The 24,656-nt window shown below is 60.6% G+C and overlaps 2 protein-coding genes across 4 annotated transcripts; one reads left to right on the top strand and one right to left on the bottom strand.

Moving 5' to 3' along the window:
* Positions 1 to 1,423: 1,423 nt before the first annotated feature.
* Positions 1,424 to 10,384, top strand: ZNF414 (zinc finger protein 414). 2 transcript variants are annotated; one of them, XM_072845741.1, is made up of 9 exons: positions 1,424 to 1,519; positions 6,401 to 6,534; positions 6,994 to 7,095; positions 7,180 to 7,287; positions 7,534 to 7,639; positions 7,869 to 8,404; positions 8,764 to 8,814; positions 9,489 to 9,647; positions 9,954 to 10,384. In XM_072845741.1, exons 2-9 carry the CDS (start codon positions 6,465 to 6,467, stop codon positions 10,028 to 10,030), a joined length of 1,209 nt encoding a protein of 402 aa, XP_072701842.1. In that variant the 5' UTR covers positions 1,424 to 1,519; positions 6,401 to 6,464; the 3' UTR covers positions 10,031 to 10,384. The 2 variants fall into 2 exon arrangements, with proteins under 2 accessions (XP_072701842.1, XP_072701844.1); XM_072845743.1 differs by lacking the exon at positions 8,764 to 8,814.
* A 2,227-nt stretch (positions 10,385 to 12,611) lies between these two features.
* Positions 12,612 to 21,152, bottom strand: LOC140643528 (acidic leucine-rich nuclear phosphoprotein 32 family member B). 2 transcript variants are annotated; one of them, XM_072845393.1, is made up of 7 exons: positions 20,999 to 21,152; positions 18,217 to 18,366; positions 17,570 to 17,692; positions 16,314 to 16,512; positions 15,864 to 15,982; positions 15,388 to 15,442; positions 12,612 to 14,515 (listed from the first exon to the last, which is right to left on the bottom strand). In XM_072845393.1, exons 1-7 carry the CDS (start codon positions 21,050 to 21,052, stop codon positions 14,427 to 14,429), a joined length of 789 nt encoding a protein of 262 aa, XP_072701494.1. In that variant the 5' UTR covers positions 21,053 to 21,152; the 3' UTR covers positions 12,612 to 14,426. The 2 variants fall into 2 exon arrangements, with proteins under 2 accessions (XP_072701494.1, XP_072701493.1); XM_072845392.1 differs by having other exon boundaries at positions 15,864 to 15,985.
* Between the last annotated feature and the right edge of the window lie 3,504 nt (positions 21,153 to 24,656).

The raw sequence follows: 24,656 nt of genomic DNA on the forward strand, positions 1-24,656 counted from the left end.
GCTGGGATGTGAAGTCCTCCACAGCTCCATGCTGCAAATGGTGGTTGAGCCTCCCTGTTATGGGTTTTTATGACCCCTGTGGTCCTTGGGGTGATTTTCCCTGTAAATCACAGGTTTTTAGGAGTCTTTGCACTGCAGAGCTTGGTGGGGGGGAAGCAGGCAGAGACTCTGGTTTTGTTTTAATGGAAAAAAATTGGCTTTGCGAACTCTGGGGATTTAGGAAACTCCTTCCTGCGACTTCCAGCCCTTCCTTGCGGGGGGTGAGGGGCAGCACCCCGGCAGTGGGTGCTGTGCAAGGGGGATGATCCCACTCAGCCCTGCTGGCAGGCAGGAGCTGGGCCAGCTCAGGCACTCGCTGAGGTGCTCTGAAGGGCTCCGGGTGCTCAGAGGGGCTTGGAGGGGCTTGGGGGGCTCTGAGGGTCCTGAGAGGCTCCAAGGGGCTTGGGCTGCTCTTAGGGGCCACGCATGATCTGACAAGCTTGGGGTGTTCCTGGGAGCCCAGGGTACTCACAGAATCACAGAATCGTATAGGTTGGAAAAGACCTTTAAGATCATCGAGTCCAGCCGTAAACCTAACACTGCCAAGCCCACCACTGCACCATGTCCCTAAGCACCTCATCCAAACGGCTTTTAAATCCCTCCAGGGATGGGGACTCAACCACTTCCCTGGGCGGCCTGTTCCAATGCTGGACAACCCTTTCAGTGAAGTAAAATTTCCTAATATCCAGTCTAAACCTCCCCTGGCACAACTTGAGGCCATTTCCTCTCATCCTATCACTTGTTACCTGGGAGAAGAGACCGACCCCCACCTCTCCACACCCTCCTTTCAGGCAGTTGTGGAGAGCGATAAGGTCTCCCCTCAGCCTCCTTTTCTCCAGGCTGAACAACCCCAGGTCCCTCAGCCGCTCCCCATCAGCCTTGTGCTCCAGAGCCTTCCCCAGCTCCGTTGTCCTTCTCTGGACGCGCTCCAGCCCCTCCATGTCTCTCTTGGAGTGAGGGGCCCAACACTGAACACAGCATTCGAGCTGCGGCCTCACCAGTGCCGAGTACAGGGGCACGACCACTGCCCTACTCCTGCTGGCCACACCAGTGCTGATACAAGCCAGGATGCCATTGGCTTTCTTGGCCACCTAAAGGTCCCCCCCTACTCCAAGGAACTTGGGGTGCTCAGAGGGCCTTGGGATGCTCTAAGGGCTCCAGGGCTTCCCAGGGGGCTCAGGGCGCTCTGAGCACCCCAGGATGCTCTGAAGGTGCCCGTGGTGCTCCGAGGACCCCGGGATGCTCCAAGGGCCCGGGATGCTCCAGCTCCCGGGGGGGGACTGCGGAAACACCCGGGAAAAACAGCCGGGGGACACCGGGGCGGGGCCGGGCCGCCCCCCCGCGGCCCCCGCCCCCCCTTCCGCACCGCTCCTTCCTCCCCCCTCCCCCGCTCTCGCGACAGCTCCGCGCAGAAAATGGCCCCGCGGCCGCGCCGCCGCTGATGCGCGCTCCGGGCGGCGCCGGCCCCGCCGCAGCCCCGGTACGTGCGGGGACGGGAGGGGCGGGCACCGGGGGGGCCGGCAGCGGGGAGGGAGCGCCGGCAGCGGGGGGGTGTGCCGGCAGCCGGGGCTCCGGGGCAGCGGCGGTACCGGAGGGCTTACCGGGCCCGGGGTGCCGGGGCTTTGCAGGGAGCCGGGACGTGCACGGGGGGCTCCGGGCAAAGCCGCCCTGCCCGTGGGGGGCACCAGCCGTGGGGCTGCTGCCCACGGGGGGGCTCCAGGTTACGGGGGCCACTACCCGTGGGGCGACTAGCCATGGGAGGTGCTAGCCATGGCTGTGTTACTACTCACAGGGGCTAGTAGCCATGGGTGTATTACCCGTGGGGGGCTAGTAGGCACAGAAACCACTAGCCATGGGGGTGCTACCCATGGGGGGCTAGTAGGCACAGAAACCACTAGCCATGGGGGTGCTACCCATGGGGGGCTAGTAGGCACAGAAACCACTAGCCGTGGGGGTGCTACCCATGGGGGACTAGTAGGCACAGAAACCACTAGCCGTGGGGGTGCTACCCATGGGGAGCTAGTAGGCACAGAAACCACTAGCCGTGGGGGTGCTACCCATGGGGGGCTAGTAGGCACAGAAACCACTAGCCATGGGGGTGCTACCCGTGGGGGGCTGCTAGCTATGGGGGTTACTACCTGTGGGGCTAGTAGCACAGGGACAGCCTGCCACGGAAGCCGTTAGCCCCCGGCCTTTGCAGGGGTGCAGGGCCCATGGGAACACCAGGACCCGCTTCACCACCCCGAGCATCCCGGGGCTGCGCCCGCCGGGGTCTCCCTGCGCTCTCCCCATCTTCCCGCACATGTGGGAGCCGCTTTGTTGCTGTCAGGGGCTGGGGGATGCGGCTGCTGGTCCAGGGCTGGAGCGAGGGGGCTCCCGCACCTCGGCCACCGTGTGAACTTGACCGGGGCCAGGGCCGCCTGCTCGGGGGGCAGCTTCGTCTGGGCTCAGGGAGGAAAGTCTGTCCTCCCCAGATGGCTCCTGAAAGGAAAGAGGGCTTTTTTCCAGCTGAAGAGCTGATGTAGCCCGGTGGATCGGCCGGCTGCGAGCAGGCAGGTAAAGGTGGGCACCAGGATGGTGCGGGGATGCGGGGAAATGGCAGTGTGGCTCTTTCCCGTTTGCACGCCACCCAGGTCGCAGATGGCTTGGAGCAAGCTGGGGGGAAGGCAGGGACCCCCGGGCTTCCCAGGGCGGCTCTGCGGGGAAGGCTGAAAGATGTTTCCCAAGGAACCCCTGAAGGGCCTCGGCCGAGCTGCCCCCGCGTCCGCCGTGGGGACGTGGCACAGTGGCTGTGTGCGAGGCTCCGCGCTCACCCCCTTGGATGCGCACGCTGCCACTGGCAGCAGCTGCGGCGGCGTTCGGGGTGGGCTCTGCGGGGCTCTCCGGGCAAATTTTCAGAGTTGGAAAGCAAGGAGCCTGCCCTCAGAGCAAGGCGGAGGGGTAAAGCATCAAGGCAGCGGCTTTGCTCCAGCCCAAGTTGGGATTAGGGCACCCAAGTTGCAGTGGGCATCACGAAGCCCGTGGCTGTGAGGCAGGGGCTGCCGGGCAGCAGAGATGCCCAGACCATCTTCCCCCCCACACCAACTCTTGCAGGGCTCCCTATGATGCCGGAAGGCAACAAGGAGAATTCACGATGTGCATTTTAATTTATGACATGCATTTTAACCCCGTGACCGGTGGCCGGAGCGCGTGCCGGGGCGGGCGGGGGGCTCGCCACGCCGGCAGTAGCCGTGCTGCTGTCACAGCCTGTGCTTCCTCCCTCCGCGCCGCTCGGCGCTCACCAGCTGAGCGATCACATGAGCCTCTTGTTCGGAGCCTTTGTCTCATCTCCTACGCCGAGGAGCTGCGTTTTGGGAAGCCTCTGCAACCTCTGGCTATAGACTGCGCGGAGATGCTCAAATAGGATTATTTGTCCCATTTATCCGCCCCTGGTGGGTTTGTAAAAGTCTTCTGCGCTTGGCGATATGTATAAAACCCCTGGTTCGTTTGAGGGCGATGAGCCGTATTAATTATTAACTGAATCAGCACCAGCAGCTGCTCTGGGTGACCAGTAGCTGCAAGCCCTCCTGTTCACCCCGTCGCCATCAGCCCCCCAGAAGGATTTTTCCAGGGTCCCCGTTCACCACAGGAGCTGGAGCGAGGGAGTTTGGTGCCAGCAGGTTTTCAGGGAGACTGAACCTGTGGCAGGAAAACCCTTCAAAACGCGACATCGAGTTTGCGGTGGCTCCAGGATTCGGGTTTCCAGGGCAGGTTTGCACCGGCACTGAGGGAGTCGCATCTCTGGTGGCCACGTGAGGTCACTGGGGATGGTGGCAGGTCAGCGGCACCTGGGTCGGAGCATCGTGCTCAGGGTTGCAGAATGGAGGGTCCTGGAGAATGAAAATTGTTGGACACCATCCCGCAGGAGGTGGCAAATGACAGCAAGATGATACAGGCACCACCGGCTCCCTGAAAACCAGGGCCTGGGCCGAGCATACGGTGCTGCTACAGTGCTGCCGTCATGTCCGCTGCTGAAAGCGCACCCGCGTTGAACAGCTTTGCTCCAGCGGGATGTTGGCGGGGCCGCGAGCCGGGCGCAGGCACGCACAGGCGCGCTGGCTGCAACGAGGTGTGCCTGCATCTGTCTGCCTGCCCTCACCAGACCTGCCCGTTGGTATCTGTTCAAGAGGCATTTTCCCAGCTTTTCCGGAGAAAAATCAGCTTAAATTGCATCTCTGGGGTACCACCTGCAACCGGGGAATGGCGCGCAGCATCAGACCGCATCTGAGAGGGAGAGGAGGGAGGTTTCAGCACGAGCTGTAACATCCAAAGGCACCGCTGGGTTTGACCCTGGAGCACCGGGAGCTCTCAGCCCCGGGAGCCAACAGCCCTGCTGCGATGCTGCCGAGGAAGAATTTCCTGGTTTCTGGAAAAATGGACTTGAAAAAAATTGCTTGTGCTCCCGCTGAGCTCTTGGTGCAGTGGGCACGGGCGTTCTGCTCCCTTATGGCCTCATCTGGAGGCCACAGGAGACCATCGGTCCCCGGGGGACCGTCAGCGGGCCCTGGGGACAGGCGGTGGCATCGAGGATTGATCCGGGGTCAGCATCCCCAGCGGGGAAGCGGGCACCTGGGAGCAGTTTGCTACGGTCTCGCTACAGGACTCGCGCTACCACGAAATGCTCCGGCAGCACCAAAGCTCCGCGGCTTCAGGGATGGCCACCGAAAAGTGGCAGTGCCACAGGGATGCTGCACAGGGCTGCGTCTTCCTGCTCAGCCCTTGCCTCGACCCTTTAATGCTTTCTTCCTCAAGAGAAGATTCCTGAGACTTTTTTTCCCAGCAAAACTGCATTTCCCCCTCCTGATAAAACAAAGCTCCATCAAAGCCACTGTGAACTTTCTGTGCGGCGTTTACCCCGCCCCAGCCGTGCCGCTTCGTGCAGACCGAGCAAACCAACCCCTCCAGCCAGGGCTGAATTTCTCCTCCCGGGACACGATCAGCCCCTGGCACTGCCCCAAACCTGCCGCTCTGGGGCCGACCCCCCCTCCAGCCGGTCCTGGCCTCGGCGCAGGTTGCATCCCGCAGCGCCAGCAGAAGCTGCCAAGCTGAGAAAACAACAACAACAAAAAAGCAATGCAACTCCCAAACAAAGACGCAAGCCTGGGAGCGGCTGGAGAAATAATCCCACATGGATTTCCCCCCCACACTCTGATTTATTGCCCGCTGGGTTGCAGTCCCAGCACTGCCGGTTGCTGCAGTAACAGCCGCTGAGCCTGCCTTCACCAGGCTAAAGCCCTGCTGTGCGCGGCCGGCCGGGAGCAGGGTTGGGTCGGACAAACTGGGAAAATGCCTCTTGAGCAGACGCTGACGGGCAGGTCCGGTGAGGGCAGGCGGGAGATGTGACCCGTCCCCAGGGACAGTTGTGTTGGGAGTCATTGAGCTCTTGGGGAAACATGAACCCTCTAACCAACTGCAGATGTACCTGTTGCACTCTGCAGCCCCAGCGCTTATTTTATTTTATGTTATTATTATTATTATTATTACTTTGATGTTAAGACACTATTGAGAAATCTCCCGAAGTGAGGGACTTTTCAGATACTTTTTCCTGGGAGTTAGCATTTGGCTTTTGCATATCGAAGCCTCGTGCCAAGGCTCCGTGAGACCAAGCCAATTCAATTTTGGGGACCATCTGATGTAGCGTATGCGGTGGAACTGTCCACCACATGTTCATCAGCACGTTCATCAGCATCGGGCCCTGCTGCTGATGCTCCTGGTCATGCAATGGGACCTGCTGCTCCTCTTGGCTGGAAAACCCTTCGAAACGGCGGGTGGGGGCGGGCGGGGGGAGCATCCAGCGAGACCCCTGGCCCGGCTGGGAGCAAGAGAGGCTGGAGCAGCTCCTGCACTCCCTGCTTCAGCGGCACTGGGGCTGCAGCGCCCTGTGGGGAGGGGGGTCCTGTGGTTTCAGGGGGGACTTTTGACTACAGATGCTGTGGGCTGGACCTTACCGCAAAGCGGGAGCCTGGCGATGTATGGGGCAGGCTGTGCTGGGCGGCAGCTGGGGGGGACTTCTTGGGGGGGTTGTGGACCACCCCCAGGGCAGGAGAAGCAGGAAGGGACGACGACGGCGCTGGCTTCAAAGCCCGGCCGCTGCTCCCCTTGGGGGGCCATGCTGAAAGCCCCCAGGGTGAAGTGCTGCCTTTGCAGTGTGTCCCCCCGCAGAGATGCTGCGATGCCTCTGTGAAGCCGGGGCCTCCTGCCAGCTTGGCCCTGGAGGTCCCTGGGCAGGAGGGTCGATCCCACTGCCATGGGGCACTGAGGAGGAGGCGGTTGACATCGCTCCGTGCCGGGCTTTAACCTCTTGTCCTTGCGCTCGGTGTAGCATCGCCAGGAGAAGACGCCGCCAGCGGCACGTGCCTCACCCCGTGCCAACCACTGGCCAGGCCATGAAGACGGAGAAGGATGAGGCGGTGCCCACCTTCTCCCTGGGGGGTAAATACGGCGGAGATGGGGCAGGTGAGTCCCTCGTGCTATGGCGGGGTTGGCAAGAGGAGTCGGGGCAGGACGGGGGGGGAGAAGCCTTCACTCCTGTTGCTGTGAGGTTCCTTTTGCCGAATCCCACCCCAGAGGGGTGGCTGGGAGCACCCCGCGGGTGTGCATGGGTGTGCATAGGCATGCACGTGGCATCACCCAGGGTGTTCAAGACACCAGCAGGCTTTGCCTTCATACCAGCAGCTTTTTCTAGAGCAAAGACCCTCCCATCTCTAACCACCCTGGAGGGCTCCTGCTCTCCGGCCCCTTCCAAGCCAGACCCCACCAGACCCCCCCCAATTGCCTGCACCCCTGTTTGTAAACGGTAGGAAGGAGGGCAGTGAGAGACGTGGTTTAGGCAGGGACTGAGGCTTGTTGCTGCCCGTGCTGCCTGCTCTGCCTGTGGCAGCTGGTGCCTGCTGCCTAACAGCCTCTCCCTGGCAGGTTGCAGCGAAGCGGCTCTGCCCAGCGGCCCGATGCCGGTGGCGGGGAGCGGAGGGACCCCAGCCCAGGACCTGCGGCCGCTGAAGCGCAGACCTGTCCCAGGTGAGCCGAGCCTCAGCCCTGCCCCGGGGAGGTGACAGCAACGGCCAGGGCAGGGACGAGGCCAACGGATCTGTCTCCTTCCAGGGAAGCACTACCAGTGCTCAAGCTATGGCTGCAAACTGGCCTTCCCCAGCATGCAGGAGCTGATGGACCACCTGAAGGTCCACTACAGACCCACGCAGTCCCTCGAGGGTAAGGCCAGGACACCCTGCGTTGCTCCAGGGTGCCCTTTTTTGGCTGGGAGGTGGCAAAGCAGGGCCTGAAACTGAGGCAGTGCTGGCGGTGGTGCCTGTACCTCCGGGAGATGCTGCACAGCACTGGGCGGGAGTGGGGAGAGCGTGGGAGGTGCTGGAGACCCACTGGTGGGGCTGCCCCCAGCCCCAGGGGGTGCAGCGCAGCTGGGCTCTTGCTGAATCTCTGCCCTATTTCTTTGCTCAGGCAAAACCTTCCAGTGCCCCACGCTGGGCTGCACAGAGACCTTCCCCAGCATGCAGGACCTCATGGCCCACATGAAGGTGCACTACAAGCCAAACCGCTACTTCAAGTGAGTGCTGCTGGTCCCCGTCCCCATCCCATGCCGCCCTGCCACCTCCCTGCAGCCACCTCCCACCGTGCATCCTATCGGGGAGGCACCCGGCAGCTCCCAAACAGCCCCGAGCGCACGGGCTCCCACCTTCACAGCCCCCCCATCTCAGCGGCAGACCCCGGGGCCGGGGTGGGGGGGTGATGCAGAGGTGAGCGCCGCCGCTGACGCCACATACCCGGCCCCGCAGGTGTGAGAACTGCATGCTGCGCTTCCGGACGCACCGCTCCCTCTTCAAGCACCTGCACGTCTGCTCCGACAGCGCCAGCAGCCCCGCGCCACCCCCCAAAGCCGACAAGCCCGTCCTGCCTGCTACCTCTGCCCTGGAGAAGGAGCCCCCGGCCAAGCCACCCGAGGGGCTGCCCAAGCTCCCGAGCGCTATCCGGCCCCCGGAGAAAGAAGCCATCCTCCCCGGCGCGGACACTGCCCCAGTGGCCCCGGCCGCTCTCCCCGCCAGCCTCCCTGAGCTGCCTGGCTCGCTGGAGGTGCTGCCGCTGGTGTCGCCGGCCCCCCACCCCTTCCCGCTGCTGGAGCCCAGCCTTTTTGGGCCGTCGTCCTTGACTCGGTTCTCGGGGCCACCCCCCTCCTCCGTGGCGGGGCCATTCCTGTCCTACGTGCACCCTTCGCCCTACAGCTTGCCCCAGCCCCCGGCGCAGCATCGCCTCCGGCCCTATGTGCCGGGCCATGGCCCCCCCGTCTCCAACGCCGTCTGGAAGAAAAGCCAAGGTGAGCGCGCAGGGCCGTTCGGGCAAACCTTCTTCTGCTCCCGCCTTGACCAGCAGCTCCCGGAGGAGGACCCGCCGTCGGCCAGCTGAGGATCCCCCTCCTCCCGGCCCCGCGCGGGGCCACCCCGGCCCCATCCCACCTCCGTCCCCCTCTCCATCCCACCCACAGGGATGCTCGATTGGAGAAAGCACCAGCAACCACCAAAAAAAAAAACAAGCCTCCAAATTTTCCCGGCCCTGCTGCTCCCCGGCGTGCTGGGGGTGCGAGGCGGGGGGCCGGGCCAGGCCTGCCCCCCCACATCCCCCCCCCCAGGGAGGGGAAGACCTAATGCTTGTCTTGCCCCTCGATTCCCTCCGCAGGTGTGAGTGTCAGCCCACTCCTCCCATGCTTTGGCTCAGGAGTGACTCCAGGTTAGTTTGGCACCTACTGGTTGGGGCTGCTTTCTGTCACTGGGGGGGTGGGGGGAGGCGGGGGGGCCGCAGGGGATGGGAGAGGCCCCATGGGGTGCCACGATGCTCCCCGGAGAGCAGAGGGGGAGGGCAGGCTCCCTCGTTTTCAGGAGCCACGCGGAGAGGGGATGCTGCCCAGGTAGGCTCGGAGATGGGGGGGTCGCCTGCTGTGCCCCCCTGGGAACCGCCTGGTTTCTCCGGCGCCTGCGGGCAGAAGCAGCAGGAGATGGAGCTGCAGCAGCTACTTGGGCTCAAGCCCCCCCCCGATCGCCCCGGCCCCGAGGCCAGGCTGGAAGCCACTGCCCTTTGCTCCATGGGGTGCAGAGAGGTGATGGGCAAAGGGAGGTCGGGGCCGGGGGCACAGCCTTGCTCCCTGCTCCCACATTTGGGGTTCCTGCCGTGGGGAGGGGACCTCTGTGCATGTAGGGCTCGGAGCGGGGGGGGCTCCTGCCCCCATAGCATCGGCCGATCCGAGCCCCATGGCACCCAGCACGATGCAGCTGGCACCCAGGGCCACCTGCCCTGCACCCTGTGCTGCCGCTTCGCATGGCTCCTGCTGGATGGGGGCTGCGTACCCCCCATGGCGGGGGGCCGGCGGGCGAGCGCTGTGCTTCCCTCCTCGCCCGTCCTTGCAGGGCACTCCTCCAACAGCCGCATCGTGTGGGAGCACACGCGGGGCCGCTACACCTGCATGCAGTGCCCCTACTCCACGGCCTCGCGGGAGGAGATGACCCTGCACATCGAGGACCACCGCAAGAACCCCCCGCCGCCCGGCCGCCTGGATGCAGAGATGGGTACGGCCCCGGGGGGCGGCAGGAGGGACCCCGACTGCCGGGATACTCGTGGGGAGCGGGCTTGACCTACCCCGCGTGGATGATGCCTACCCCGCTCCCTCTGTCCTGGAGGGGGGTGAACGGCCGCTGCGGTGGGCACCGGGCTCCAGCTCCTGGCTCCCAATCCTGCAGCGATGCCCCGGGGGGGTCCATGTGCCCTCCCCGCACCCCCCCCGCTGGGTGCCAGCCCCCAGGCAGCCTCCTGCAGGAGCCGGGGTGCCAGGGGCTCGGCCGCAGTGCTGACAGTTCTCTTCCCTCTCCCTCCAGATTTTGGGGTGGGCATCGCCTCCTTCCACGCCAAGCTGACGCCGGAGATGGAGAACTCCCTGTACTCCCAGCTCTGATGCCCCTGGCTCCGACGGGACTGCTCGTGCGCCTCCCCATCCCTCCCCCAGGCCGGGCAGGGGGGCACCGCACAGCCCCTGCCACCATGCTGGGACAGGGACCCCCTTCCCGGGTACCGGGAGCATCCCCCAGCATGGGATGGCAGAACAGGGGGGTGGGTTTTTTTCCTCTTGAATTTCTACCCTCCCTTTTATTTTCGGAAACTCTAAGCCCCCGGAACCCTGTGTCTCCCTCCCTTAAAGGTTTCATTGCTTCAGCTCCAGGGGCTCTGGAGGGAGCCCAGTAGGTTGCTCAGGAGTTAGTGGACTTCTCTGGAATGAGGTCTTGAAATAATAAATGGGAATTGTACAGGAGCGGCAGCTGGGAGAGCCTCTGTCGGTCCCTGTGGCGGCTGGGGGTGATGGAGACCAGTGCTACCCCTAAGGATGCTCCCCACCCAAAGGAGGGAGGGGGCAGATGGGGGGGGCTGCAGGGTGCGTGTCAACACATCCCAAACCACGAAGGGCTCCTGAGAAGCAGCTGCACCCTAGCACCCAGACTGGGCAGCCAAAGCAGGAGGATCTGAGCCCCTTTCTCCAGCACCTGGCTGGCCTTGGTGCCTTGTCCCCACCCCACCACAGGCGGAGGTGCCAGGAGGCTGCTCAGCACCAGGCAGCAAGTGGCGAGTAGGGCCCCTGCTCCACCCCACGGCTCTTCCGTGGTCCACAGTCCTGGGGGCTGCGCACCCCCCGTGGGAGCCGAGTGGCCGCACGTTCTCACCCACGCTCCCCCCGGTCCTGCTTTGCCTGCGCAGGTGCCAGCCCCATCCCAGCGAGGTGAAAAGTTTGCTCCAAACTGGTTTGAGCGAAGGCGTGCCGCTGCACGCCGGTGCCCACGCTGCCTCGCTGGCTGGGCGCCAACTGCCGCCGGAGCAAGGGACAGGAGCGGTGGCACCCCGCTCCTCTGCACCCCAGGGTCGGGTGCTGCCGCCAGCCCCGGGAGGGGACACAAACCCCAGGGGAATTTCCCCCCCCTCCAGCTCAGCCCTGGCTCTTGCCTGTGGAGCTGCCCCTTTCCCAGACACATTCACCCCAGAACAGAGGTCCTGGGGCGGGGGCTTCACCCTCCCACCGCCCCTGCCCAGCCCTGCCTGTTGCCGGCAGCAATCGCACAGCCCCCCGTGGGTACACCAAGCTGGGGGGCACAAAGCGGAGCCCCAGCGTCCACAGCTCGGCCCCGTGATGGAGGCTCAGGGGGGCCGATGGCAGCCGGGCCAGGGCACACGTGCCTTCCTCGCGCTGCAATCCCTGTGCGTGGGTGAGCAGCATCGTGGACCACCACGGTTCATTCCTGCCTGCAGCCCTCTGTTGGGCAGCCTCTCCGTGATGCCCTCCCCAGCCCACCGGTGCGGACTGCATCCTGGGGGGAGTCACGGGCCAGAGGCAGCACCGGCGCTGGACAGGGATGGCGAGGATGGAGAGAAACCAGGGGAAGCAGAGAGCCATCTGGATGGACAGCCTGGGCCAGACAGACCGAGCGGCAGCTCCAGCACCACTGCCTCCATGCACAGGAGCAAGCAGGAGGGCTCCCTTCTGCAGTGAGGCAGCCCCGCAGCCACGTGTCTGGGTGGGAAGGGGGTGGCGAGGCTGTATTTGAAAGCTGGGGCCCCTCACCGGAGCGGGGAGGGCTGGGTGGGCAGGGGCAGCTGCATGGGGTGCAGCAGCCGGCTGCGGGGAGCAGGGCTGGGAGCGGCCGCAGCACTGATCTGCCCCCCGGCTCTGGTCTGCACAGGGCCTGGGGCTGCCCCCCACCGTCCAGCACAGCCCCCCCTCACCCCAGGCAGGAAGACCCACCCGCTGAAGTGAGAAGCCTGCGCTGAAGCCCCTGGCTGCTGAGACCTGATGGAGCAGCAGCTCGTTACAGAGCCGGAGGAAGACCACGCAGCCCCAGCAAGGCGAGGGAGGGACCCCTCCAGCCCCCAGCAAGAGGGGAGCACCGTGGTATCGGGCACAGCTTAGACCCCTCCAGCCCCAGCAGGCACTGGCAGCTGCCCTGACCCCCAGTCCAGCCTGCAGTGAGGTTCCTCCTCCTTGCCTTGCGTTCGTACCTGAACACCCAATTTCCTCCTCCAGAGCAGAACGCAGGTGCCTGCCCTAAAACCCAGCAGCGGGACCCTGCCCCAGCCTTTCCCTGACCCTGCGAGCCCGGCTGTGGCCACCGCTGAAGGCACAGAGCGCAGCACAGCAGGGGCTGCACCTTCTCACGCAGGTCCTGCAGACGCATTCGTGCCAGAACTCCTCTGCATCGGGCTGGTCTGTGCCACCGGACCCCACACCAGAGCCCCCGCTCCGTCCCCATCCCCACCCCACAAGCACCCCTGGCATTCCCAAATGAGCCCCACCAGCGGAGCTGCACTTACCCAGCACCCACCCAGCTGGGGCTCAGAGCAAAACCAGGCCATGCTGGGGGCCCAGGACAGTCGCCGCTCCCAGAAGAGACTAAGAAAAACTGCCTGCCAACTTCCACCAAGTGTTCTTGCAGGCTGGCTGCAGCTCAGATGCTCCTAGAGCAGAGGCAGCGAAGACAACGTTCATTGCAATGGATTTTTAAAAACTGAAGTCTTTATTAAAAGTTTTATCCAAATTTTGTAACAAAAGATACAAAAGGGCTGGAGATCCTTATTTCTGGGACTAGTCTGACCAATCAAAACCTGACAGTTACTATGCTAATATAAAATCCATACAATCTGCTAAAAATGCAGGGAAAAATTAGAAGTAACTGCTGCTCTGAAATTTCTTTTAAAAATTCCTTTAACATTTATAAGTTACTCAGTTTGCATTTTACAGGACTAGTTCTTCTCCGAATGGTTACAGCTACTGTACAATGCAAGAGACAACAGCAAGAACAGAACAAAGCAACAGAAACTCGGATGTGCTGCAACACACACCACTCCTCTGAAGGAACCGCTGCGAGTCTCGCCTCCGAGCGCCGGGTGCCGACAGATTGCCCAGAGCAACCACCGGGAACGCCACAAAGTGCCAGTGCGTCTGCACCCGTGGAGAGCCTCAACAGCAGGAGGAACAGGAGCTGCTCCCGCCCCAGCACGGCTCTCCGGCACCCAGCACTGAGCAGTTACCATCCCTTGGATGCCACAAGGTCAGTTCTCCCCAGAAGCTAACAGATGCGCCGGCTGAACACCTCCAGGCAGAGGAAGGGTGGGCAAGGGGTGAGAAACCCTCCGGCAGAGCTACACCTGGCTGAATTCCCCCCTTCCTCCTTCCAGCCACTGCAGGGTGGGGGGACACGTGCTCTGCGGCACCGTCTGCGCTCCCACAGAGCATAAACACAAGTGGGAGAGAGCTGGATTTCTGATCAATGCACTTCTCTTCGTGCTGAAAAGGAAAGAGGAGGAGGATGCGTACACCAGGCTAGCGCCGAGGCAACTGTCCAGAGCTGGTACTGGCTAGCAGAAGGACCCTGAGAATATATAGGCTAACACGGTCTCCCGGGGAACGCCGAGTTAGGTGCATCACAGTGATACTGGTTGAACATGTTCTGTACAGTGCGAAATGGAGTTTGACGGAAGTGCAGTATCCCTTAACCTGCTATTTCCTATCTCTTCCTAAAGGCGGAGGCTGCTACAGGGTGACGAGAAGCCTCATCACAGCAAAGACGCTCACAGCCACAAAAATCAGACTTACTTGGACATCCAAGTGAAAGTTATTAGGTGGCCATCGGGAAAAATATTCCAGTTTATAAAAAAATAGGAAAGCAAGTGCAGGGCTACTGCAAGGTGCATCGTCAGAGGTACCAGGTCTTGCAAGCAGCCAGCCCCCCTCCCCAAGACCCCAGGCACCCCACATCCCCAGCACTAAAGTATCTTCAAGCATCTCCAGAGATCACATCACCATTACTTCTGATCAGAGAGACCTCAGCGATCATTCGCTTTGAGTCCATTTAGATGAACCAGATTTGCACCCACTGCTCAAGATGGCTCAAGCGTCTTCAGAAAGCTGGTCTGAGGGCATGCGGATAGCAAACACGCCTTCTTTGCTGTCAGGCAGGGTGGCGAGCTGGAGCTCTGGGTCCAGTGTGGCAAGGCTGATTTCAGACACGAAAGATACCCTAGGAGGAAATTTTTTTTTTTTTTTTTTTTTTTTTTTTTTGCAAACTGCTGCACAAACCACAGAACGGAGAAAGCCTTTGGTCATGAGATACTTGTGAGAAAGTGAGCCTTGTATGGAAGATTCCCCTGAATGCCTACAGTATTCTACATCTTAAAAAAATATATTGTGGACGCTGCAGCCATACAAAGGGGGGAGGAGTGGGAGACGGGATTTACAGTCTCACATAGACACAACGGGGAGGTTAAGACAAGCACAGTCATAGTCTGTAAAACTGATTGGCTCGCTCGGATCAGTCATCCTCATCGTCCTCTTCATCTTCTGGATCTTCCTCTCCTTCATCCTCTAGATTTCGTTTTCTCTTTTCTCCTCGTGGAAGGTCTGCAAAAAGAGGCGAAGCATGAAGCTCTGCTCAGTCTTGCAGAACAGCATTTGAGCTGTGGCTTCAAGCCGCGTCAGCCACAGCTTGCTGGTGAACAAGCACAGACTAGACTGGCACCATTACGGAGCAGAGATCCACCCTGCCCGGTTTCTCATGGCACCCAGAAAAGCCTGGACTAGCATGAGACATTAACTATTTTCTATGCCCTCCAAACATCTCACATTTCAACAGACACTTGAAAATGGGCTTTTTTTGTTGAGCACCCCAAAAAATGTAGCATCTGCAGAATTCAGTCACTTCTGCCCAAGCTCATACAAGATCATTTGAAGTCACGCCAGACACTATATTCTGTCAACATTCATTCAGGTGTTTGTAGTTTGTTATAACCAGAGGAGTCTGGACTCAAGTCAAGAAGCTCAGCTCTACCCTCCTCTCTACGGCTCAGAGGAGAGCAGAACGTGTCTCCAAGAGCATTTCCTCACGCACGCTACTAACCTGAGCTCCTGAGACAGAAGCCCTGCTCCTGCATGGACTACCAGTTCAAGCTACTTAGAACTGGTTTTCTAGGCGATCTGCCTCTTTAATATTTGGCAGACTTACCCAGCTTGGCTGGTATTAGGAGGTACTGAAACCTGTTTCCTCATCACCACTGTGTGACCCTTTGCTTATAACCACTATTCAATAGTCAGCTTAGGCGTAAGCAACAGCTTCAGCGGTGCCCGTAAGCAGAAACACTGCACTTTCTATCGGGGAAAAGCTGCAGGCAACAACAGCACTGCACTGAAGCCTGGGAAGCTCTACAAAAACAGCAAATGTGTGAGACTGTCGAGGCAGCTTTGCAAGCACTTAGGTTTGTTAGGATTTGACTCACCGTCATCAGCTTCATCTTCTTCATCATCCTCACCATCTTCCTCCTCATCTTCCTCCTGGAGTCAAAAAAAGATGCTTTGTTGCAAGAACCACAATCCCATGAGCAAGATGTAATTCTTCAGCAACATCTTCCTTCACCTCTGCTCCCATCCTACTCTAGCCTCAGGGTGGCAGGTACAAGCTGAGCAGGGAGAAGCTGTGGGTTCCTAAATAGTTTCTTGCATCCCTACGAAGGGGGCTGTACGGCTTTATCACTTGAAGCCGCAGGAAGTACCAGGCCGAGCAATAGCGAAGTCTGAAGTGGCAAACTCTGTGGACCACGAGCCAAGCCAGGGCGCATGGCGGCACTCCTCAGATCTGCCCGCAAAGAGGCATCTGTGACACCTGGTCAGCTGGGTCACCAGATTAAGGGACAAACGCGCTACCAAACATAGCAATGCGGTGCTGCAGATTTATACCGATGACAGAAAGCCTCACCTCATCATCTACTCCGTCCTCCTCCTCTTCACCTTCCAGATCATCATCTTCATCATCTTCATCATCAATGACTTCTTCATCCAAATCATCTTCCTCATCATCATCATCCTCTTCCTCACCTTCTACCAAAAATAGAGGGAGGTAAGCGCTACAGTTCCCAAATACTCGCTACTCCCAGACAACATGCTCGCACCTCCAACCCAGGGCTACGTGAGCGATGGGCAGGAAATCACACAGAACAAGCATGCACAAGGAGTGCCAGCAGCAAGCCCTGTCAGCTTGCAGCAAGTCTCGTTTCTTACGCAGCCTGCCGAAGGAGGGAGTGGGGTTACCCAGACAGCCCCTACTTTAGTGGCAAGTTATAATTACCATTTATTTAGCAACACGACCATGCAGAAGGGGAAAAGGGGTTGTTCCCCAGCAAGAAAACCAAGAGGAGAAAATCCTCACCTTCCCCATTCTCATACTCATCTTCCAGTCCATCCCCATCTGCTTCAGGGTCTGAGTCAGGGGCTTCCTGGTCATCAGCATCAAATCCATCTAGGTAGGTGAGCTGCGGCAGAAGGGCGAACACACTCTCCCGGTAGTCCATGAGCGTTGTCACCTCACAGTTGAAGAGGTCCAGACTATGCAGGTTTGGCAACTTTTTCTGCAAAGATCAATTTGTTAGATTATTTACAAGTTGACAGTGTTTGAAGATCAGGCAGCCATGAGAGGACAGATGGTTTGCTACCCAGATCTAGTATAGAAGTGTCTTTGCATGCATTATTTGGACCACGTGCTCCTCAGATGGAGAAAAGTTATTGCTCTTGCTAACTGTAGGCAAAGAAGATTTCTTTCCAGCTCCTCAGTCCTAGTTTCCCCTCCTTGGAGCCAGCTCCCTGTGAAACCATTTGCAAATCTTACTCCCTTCTGAATGGGGCGGGCAACAAGCACAGAAAGTCCAGCTCCCCCAGCACGAGGAATCACTGAGCCAGACTCATCCTGCCCAAAACATCAGGCAAAATACCCAAGAGCACAACACAGGGAGACCAAAGCACAGTGCCTGCAGACTGCGCCCCATGTGCCTCTCAGCACAGCCACAGCCGCTCTCCCACTCAGGCCATCGCACCGTGCACCAGGTCAAGCGAAGGAGGAGTAAAACAGTTTCAAGCTCTTTCTGGAGGGGATGGAGGGCCCAAAGGCGAATGCCGCAGGTCAGAACTTTCAGCCACAGAGTCAGGATCGCAAGGCAAGTGCCTTCTTTGGGGCAGTTCAGATGCGACGGGAACCCCCTGCAATGCATGCTGTGACAGCACCCAGGGCGAAAGGGTCCCAGCCCAGCACAACAGCGCCTTTGGACTGATGCAATGGACACCCTCACTGGTGTCCAAGCAACTCATCTCCATGACACCCCAGGTGCCACCTACCTCAAACTGCATCCGACCCATTAATGGTCCTTTCTCAGATGGACACTGAGCACTGCATCCACAGTTTTACTCATCCAGCCCAATTTCATGCTTCTTTTAGCAACTGGCTGCTGGTTTTCCAGACAGAGGAGCCATTAACTATTAGCCCAGCCTCAAATTGGACCCACTCATCTGTTCCCATCAGAACCACGAAGTGCTGTTGGAACAGTTACCAAGACGTTGGACTTCTGCTGCACAGACAGGCTCCCCAAAGGAAACAACGTCATCCCTTAGATTCCAGCACAGCCTTCCACTCACCAAGGGCTCCAGGGTATTGATGTCTTTGATCTTGTTGCCGCTTAGGTTCAAGTGTGTCAGGTTAGGAGTTCTCTCTGCTAGAACTTCAAGGCCACCAGAAATCCTGTTATCACTCAGCTCCAGCTGCCAGGAGGGAATATCACATGGTCAGAAAGTGTCTCGGCTTGTGACACGGGGAATAAAATTGCCCTGAGAACCAGACTAAAAAGGGCACCCAAGTTCCAGACCCTGTTTGTTATACCACACCACAGAGCAGCAGTTCAAGTTTTCACTTGAAACCCCTTTCCCGTGGTAAGGCAGCACTCCCAGCCACCTCTGTACTGCAGGACACAGGGGTATGCGTCCTCTTAGCTGTAATCGCATGTTCTAAAATCCAAAATATTTATAATGTTACTGCAGCTCCTGACAGTAGCACAACAGCAAAAGCAAGAGAGAAAGGATGCTGAACATGCAATGAGCTCAAAAGTATTTTGTTGCATAGTAAAAAACCACCTCTCTCGCTTGCTCAGGTTGTAGGCTGCAGCGGAAAAAGCGAAATCAAATGGCCTTTCTCTGGCAAATGCAGGAAAAACAACTGTCACCAGGGACAGGGCAGCAGGAGTCTCAGAACAAGGACTGCTGCAGATGGGACCACAGGCCTGACTCACCTTCCGGAGTTTGTTGAGTTTGGGGAGATTGGAGACGGACAGCAAGTTGATGTTGATCATGCTGAGGAACTCCAGGTTCTCGAAATCTGAAGAGAGACCAACGATCTTCCCATCGTCTGAACGGCAGTTATCAAGAACCAGCTCCTTCACCTGCCAACAGAGACACCCAGCAGCTGTCATCACACCCGGCTAAGTCTCACCTCGAGCCTGTCAAGCTGACATCAGGCAGAACCACCGACACTTCAAAGCAGCAGGTGTGCCTGAAGGTTCTCCTTACTCACATTAAGGGACACGCAAAAGCCAAATAACTTTTGCGAGGGCACAAGGTGAGAATCCCTCACAGCAGTTAGGACTTCACCCTTTAAGCACAAGCCATGCAACATGCAACCGCTGCATCACCCTACACCCTGTGGCTCCAACCAAGGTCCACCTTCTGCACTAAGACGCGTTAAGGGGATGAACCATGAGGCTGCATCAAAACATTTCATGCACAAGGCATCAAAAAGCTTTCAGAGTCACACTTCGGGCTTCGCTAACAAGAGACCAAATAAGGTCATCTAGTTTTGTCCCCTTCAACTTTCTCCCTGATGCCACTGGGGTGCTGGGAAACCTGCCTCCAGAGGATTCGATTCCCTGCAAGTCTCCACGCAGGTGACACATCTGCCTAGGCAGGTCTCTAAGCAGATGAGCTCACCCTCAGGCTTGTAGTGCAGGACCACTGAAGGCATCTAATATTTTGCCCCGCACAGGCTACACACACGGAAGCCATGGCTACCCAGTAATTCAGCATAAAAACCAACCCCCTGTGGCATTAGGACCATGAAGCACGAGCACAGAACTGCTCCTCTCCAAACACCTGGAGGGTGAACATACCTGGCATCCCCCTCTCCCCCAAAGCGCAGGTGAGCGCTCAAGCCCCAGCTCTCACAGGCCACTTCCAAAACTTGCTTTTACCCCACACATTCTTCACAGCAAGATGCAAAAATCAGCCTTGGCCAGAAGGCTCACGATGCTCTCCAAATTCCTCCTTCGCAGCGCTCCCATTTTACCTCTCTTGCTCAGATCAGCCAACTATTAGGGAGTCATTTTAAAATCACTTTGCCTTACTGGCAGCAGAGTTTTCAGGGCTGCTGTGACATCTTTGCAACTCTGAACGAATTAATGCTTAAAACTCCAGAAGTGGCACCGCTGGTCAGGGCTCTGAGTTGAGCAGCAAACAGGCTCAGCCAGGAGTTTTGTAGCTGAGCTCGTTTTGCTCCCAACACCCCAGACAGACAAGCCTCCAACTGAACCGAGACTCTGTCACCACGGTGGGTGTAAAGGTGGCCACTGCCAGCCCTCCGCCGCTGTCGCTTTGTCGGTGCAGGCACAGAGGGGAGCCTGAACGTTATCAGGTTATGAACTAACACGGCTGAGACCAGCTTTAACCCGGACCCCCGCCCTGGATCGCAGAGCAAGCACTGCAGCAGGACGAAGCAGCCAGGACGGCTTCTTCCAGCAGAAACGCTGGCTCGCACCGGCTTTGGTCCCAGGGCACGCATGCTCTGACCCTGCTGGCCTCTGCAGCATGCCAGCGGCTCAAATTCCTGGTGTCAAACTAGAGGAGACCTGCAGCTTGCAGCCTCAGAACGACGCTTCCACTCCTCAAATCGTTCTCATCCTGCAAATCCCTTTGCCATCCACAAAGCATCTTTAAGCTCTACCAAAAGCTCCACTTACAACCCATTTTCCTCAAGCTTGATTTTAAGCTGTCCACGGCCGCACGCTGCCACGACACGGTGACCTGTCCCCAAGCCGAGTGACAGCCACCAGCTATCTCGCTGCAAGGCGGCGAGCGGGGCTGCCGGCCTGGCCTAGATAAGGGCTGGCCGCCTTTCCGAAGCCCGGCCGGCTCCGGGCGCGCAGGCCCGAAGGACGAAGTGAAACGCTTCGAGCGGGTGCGAAGCGCCGGGCCTGGCCCCATGGCTGCCAGCTGAGGGGAGCGGGCGGCTCCGCTTCCCCCGCCGGGCCGCACGTCCTCGCGTTGAGGCGAGGCGGCAGCGGGACGGGCAGCGGCGGGGCCCGGGCGGCTCGGCTGCCACCTCAGCCCCTTCACCAGGCGAGGGGGTACCGCAGCTCCGCTCTTCGTGCCCGCGCCCCGGCACCCAGCTTCCCCCCCGGGCCTCCGGCGGAGGCGGGAGGCCCCGCTCGGACCTCGCACCGCCGCTGCCCGCCCGGACACTCGGTGCCCGCCCGGCGCTGAGGCGGCTCTGACAGCGCGGCCCCCGGAGCCCCCCGGGGCGGGGGGGGGAGCCCCGCGGGCCCGGCCCGTCGCCCCCGGCCCGAGCGCGCCCCGCGGGGAGCCCGGGCCCCGGCGGGGCGGGCCGGGGCAGGCCCGGGCGGCCGCTAACATGGCCGAGCCGCCATGGCTGCGCGGGGCCGCCCCGGCCTTGCTCGGCGGCCCCGGCGCGGCAGGAGCCAGCGCAGCGCGGCCTGGCCCAGCCCCGCCAACCCCTGCCGCCCAACGCCCCCCGCCGCGGGCCGGGCCGGGCCGGGCCGGGCCCTACCGCCACCGCCGCCCCGGGCCGGGCCGGGCCGGGCCCCGCCGCGCACGTGCGCGCCGCCATGCCGGGGGGGAGGGGGGGGGGGGCCGTCTCCCCGCCGCCGCGCCCCGCACCCCCCCAGCCGCCACCCCGCCTCAGGCCCCCACCGCGCCGTGCGGGACCCCCGCGGGCCGCCCCCCGCCGCCCCCGCAGCACGTGCCCGCCCGGTCCCCCCGCCACGCGCTCTAGGGCCGCAGTACCTCGCCCGGCTTCTTGTTGCGCAGCTCCAGCGTCAACCGCTTCTTCATCTCCATCCTCCCGCCGCCCGAGCCGAGCTCCCCGCGCCGCCCCGAGCCCCCCGCGCCGCGCCGCTCCCGCCGCCCCGCCCCGCGCCCGCCGCCTCCCGCCCGAGCCCGCGCGCGCCGCCGCCGCCTCGGCAGAGGAAGGCGCCAACGGCAACAAAGGCGGCGCGCGCCGCGACCCCTGCCGGCCGCGCGCAGCGCCGCGCCGCGCCCCCCCGCACGGCAGCGCCCCCTGCCGGCCCCGCCCCGCCCCGCCGAGCCGGGCGGGGCCGCGCGCTGGGGGTCCCGCGCGCGCAGCCCCCGGCTCCGGTGTCACGGTCCCAGCCCTTGGCGCCACGTTCCCTTCTCCAGCGCCACGTTCCCGTCCCCAGGCGCCGCGTTCCCGTCCCCATGCCAGGCCTCCTCTTTCGGCCGCTGCTGAGGCTACGCCCGCCGGCGGTGCCGCGGCCGGGGTGGCTGATAAAGCCGGGGTGTTGGTCGGGCTTTCTGCTAAAGGAAGGACGAGATAATCACAGGAACTCCCTCGTTACCGTGAGGGTTACGATGATGTTTTTCCCTTCTCTCATCTGACGGGCAGCCCACAGAGGCCTGCGGCTCGCCCTGGCCAGGGCCGCGCTCCGGGCGCGAACACGGTGAGCCGGGAACCCTGCCCATGGTGAGACGGGCGAGGCGAGGGTTAGCGGGGCGGCCGCAGCCCGTGAGGTTCATGGCTGTGGGAGCGCCTGGCCCCGGCGGTGCTGTCGGGCCCAGCTGCACTTAAAGGGTGCAAGAAGGGTGCGGGGGACTCGCTGCACGGGGCTCGGGAAGGTCCCCCACCGCGACGCGGTGCCACCGTTCCTAGGGACCCCGCGCAGGAGGAAGATTCCTGCAGGATGTGGGCACTGCTGGCCATGACTTCATTAAAAATCATCTTAAAAAATATCCAGAGAAATCTCTCTGATCAACGACCAAGCCTCCAAGTAAACAGGAACACGAGGGCTCGCAGGACCAGCCTCATAGTCCCTCATTGTCCCCTTTGGCAGCGGGCCACTGGCTTTGCCTTGTATGGGAGGAAATGGCTTTCTGGTACATTGCAGTTAATTTTTGCCAGTTGGCTCTAACATGAGCCTTATTTTATAAGGAGTAGCAAAATGAAGCGGCGACATTCAGCAGAAGGCTTTAAGCTCCGAAGGGGCCAAACCCAGGGGATTTTTAAGAGCAGATAAGGGACATCTCCGTGAAGAAAAACTGCCTTCAACGTTGGTGCATTTGTTGCATCTCTGTGATCTCCCCTGCTCCCTCACTGGCCGCAGCTCAATTTCTCCAGCCCAGCCGCATGCCGGAGAGCTCCCGGTGCTCTGCCGCGGGGCGAGCGGCCCGCGGGGCACCCCACCAGTCCCCCCTCTCCTTGGTGTGCCCTTCCGGAGCTCACCCCCAAACACCCAGCGCTGGAGGGGGGCAGATGCTGGGCACTAGAGGAGCAGGGAGAGCAGCCCACGGCCGGGCCGGGCCTGGCTGCAAGGCCCCGAGCATCCTCCTCCCGCCCCGTCCGGGTTCATCCCATCCCCACGGGTGAGGCAGCAAGTGGGTCCTAGAATCATGGAATCATTTAGGTTGGAAAAGACCTTTAAGATCATCGAGTCCAACCGTAACCGGGTCCCTCCTTTGCAGGGGGAACTCAGGCTCGTTTGGCCCTTTTCGGCTTCACCTGGACCTACCCGGGAGGGAAGAGCAGGTCCCAGCACCCGAGGGGACCCCGGATCTCCCCCCTCCGACCCCCCCCCGGCTGCAGCAGCAGCTTCTGCAGGCTGCCCCTGGGCAGAGCAGCTGGGAGATGAGCCGAGAGGTCCCCTTGCTGATCTGCATTTGTTTTAAGGTCCCTTTCATGTACTCTTTGAGGCTCGTTTCCTGTCCTTTGTAGAAAACAATGCCCCACCCCCCCCGCCCATCCCAGGGTGGCTTTACCCCCACCCCCCACCCCCCTCCCCGTGGGCTGCACTCCCTCGGGAGCTGGGCTTTATGTTTGTCTTAAAATACAAAACCCTGCTCTGATTTAAGTGAATTGATTTTAAAGCTGCTTCTGGTATTTGATGTCTGGTAGATGCATTTAAATTGAGCTAGATTTTCTGGGTTTGGGCAGATTGACGTGAAGCTGGTGATTTACTGTGCAAGTGACAGCAGCTGGAAGGCTGGACCGTAAATGCTGACATGGGTTGAAACTCAGGTCTGGAGCTTTTCACGCAAGCTGGAGCACAGATGCTCGGAATAACGTGTTATCTCTCTATTATACAACACAATATTATCTGCTTGTGTTTTTGCACTGCTTTAACTACTTCATTCCTAACCCAGTGCCTCCTGGGATTGAATCCTGTATAAACGGGCCGTCACTGCTGTCTGCGCCGCAAAGACCTTCTCACCACGCCGTACTTCCCTGTCCTCAAAAAAGGGACAAGATTCCCCCAGATCTCCTGGCGGCTGTAGATCCCCAGAGGCTGGTCCTGCTGGGACGTACTGGGAGCCAGCCCCAGGAGAGCGATGGGTACACCAAATCAGCTGCAACAGCTTCTGCTGCAGGAGCCAGGAGCTGCACAAGCCCCCAGCGAGAGCTGGTCCCTGCGTGGCTGAGCTGTTCCACCGAGGTGACTTGCTCCAGAGACCTCCGGGGCGGTTTGGGGTTATCCAGTGATCTCCCGTAGCTGGAAGATGTGCTCAGGCAATTTCACTGAAGATTTACAAGCCAGTAAGGCTTGTAAATGGGAGACCAAAAAACTGGGAGACCAGCTGCACTTAAAGGGTGCAAGAAGGGTGCAGGGGACTCGCTGCACGGGGCTTGGGAAGGTCCCCCACCGTGACACGGTGCCACCGTTCCTAGGGACCCCGCGCAGGAGGAAGATTCCTGCAGGATGTGGGCACTGGGAGACCAGTACAATTTTGGTCTCCCTGTGTAACTGGGAGACCAAAAAAAAAACCAGTGCCCACGCGCACCCCAACAACCCCCCAAGCAGGCAGCAAATAAGGTTTGTACAGTTTGTTTGTTACAAAGCCCAGTCCTCGGGACCCTTTAGAAAAAAAGTCCCATGATTTGTTTGGTTGTTTGTTTGTTTCGCTGGTGGAAGTCGGGGGTCTAAAACTTGCAGGGCCTGATGTGCTGGTCCCCGGGGTCCTCCCCTCCTCTCCTCTCCTCTGCCTGCGGCCGGGCCCTGCCCCGCCGGCGCTCCCCGCTGCAGAGCTGCGCCGGGGCCGGCAGAGGGAAGCATCCCCCCGGCGGTGCGGGCCGCGGGCCCCGGCAGCCCGGGCAGAGCCCCTCGGAGGCCGGAGCCCGGCCCTGAGGGGTCCTGGGGAGGAGCCGGGGTGGGGGGAGAGGTGGGAGCAGGAGCAAACACCTCTCCAGAAGGAGAGCCCGAGCGTGGCTGGAATCCCCGAGGTGCAGCCGTGCAAAGTGGTCCTGATTTGGGGGTAAAGCCAATGCCGGTGCCTCCCGCCCGGGCTCTGCAACCCTTGGCCGCGGGACACGTGCTGGCCAGGCAGCTTTCCATATTTCTGAGCAAGACAGAGGTGCCCGAAGGGTTTGGATGGCACCAGCCTTCCTCCAGGCCCTTAGCAGGAGTTGTTGTCTGGGGGCTCCCGAAAGGCAGCA

Source organism: Ciconia boyciana, chromosome 24 (assembly GCF_034638445.1).
Source record: "Ciconia boyciana chromosome 24, ASM3463844v1, whole genome shotgun sequence".
NCBI classification, from domain to species: Eukaryota; Metazoa; Chordata; class Aves; order Ciconiiformes; family Ciconiidae; genus Ciconia; species Ciconia boyciana.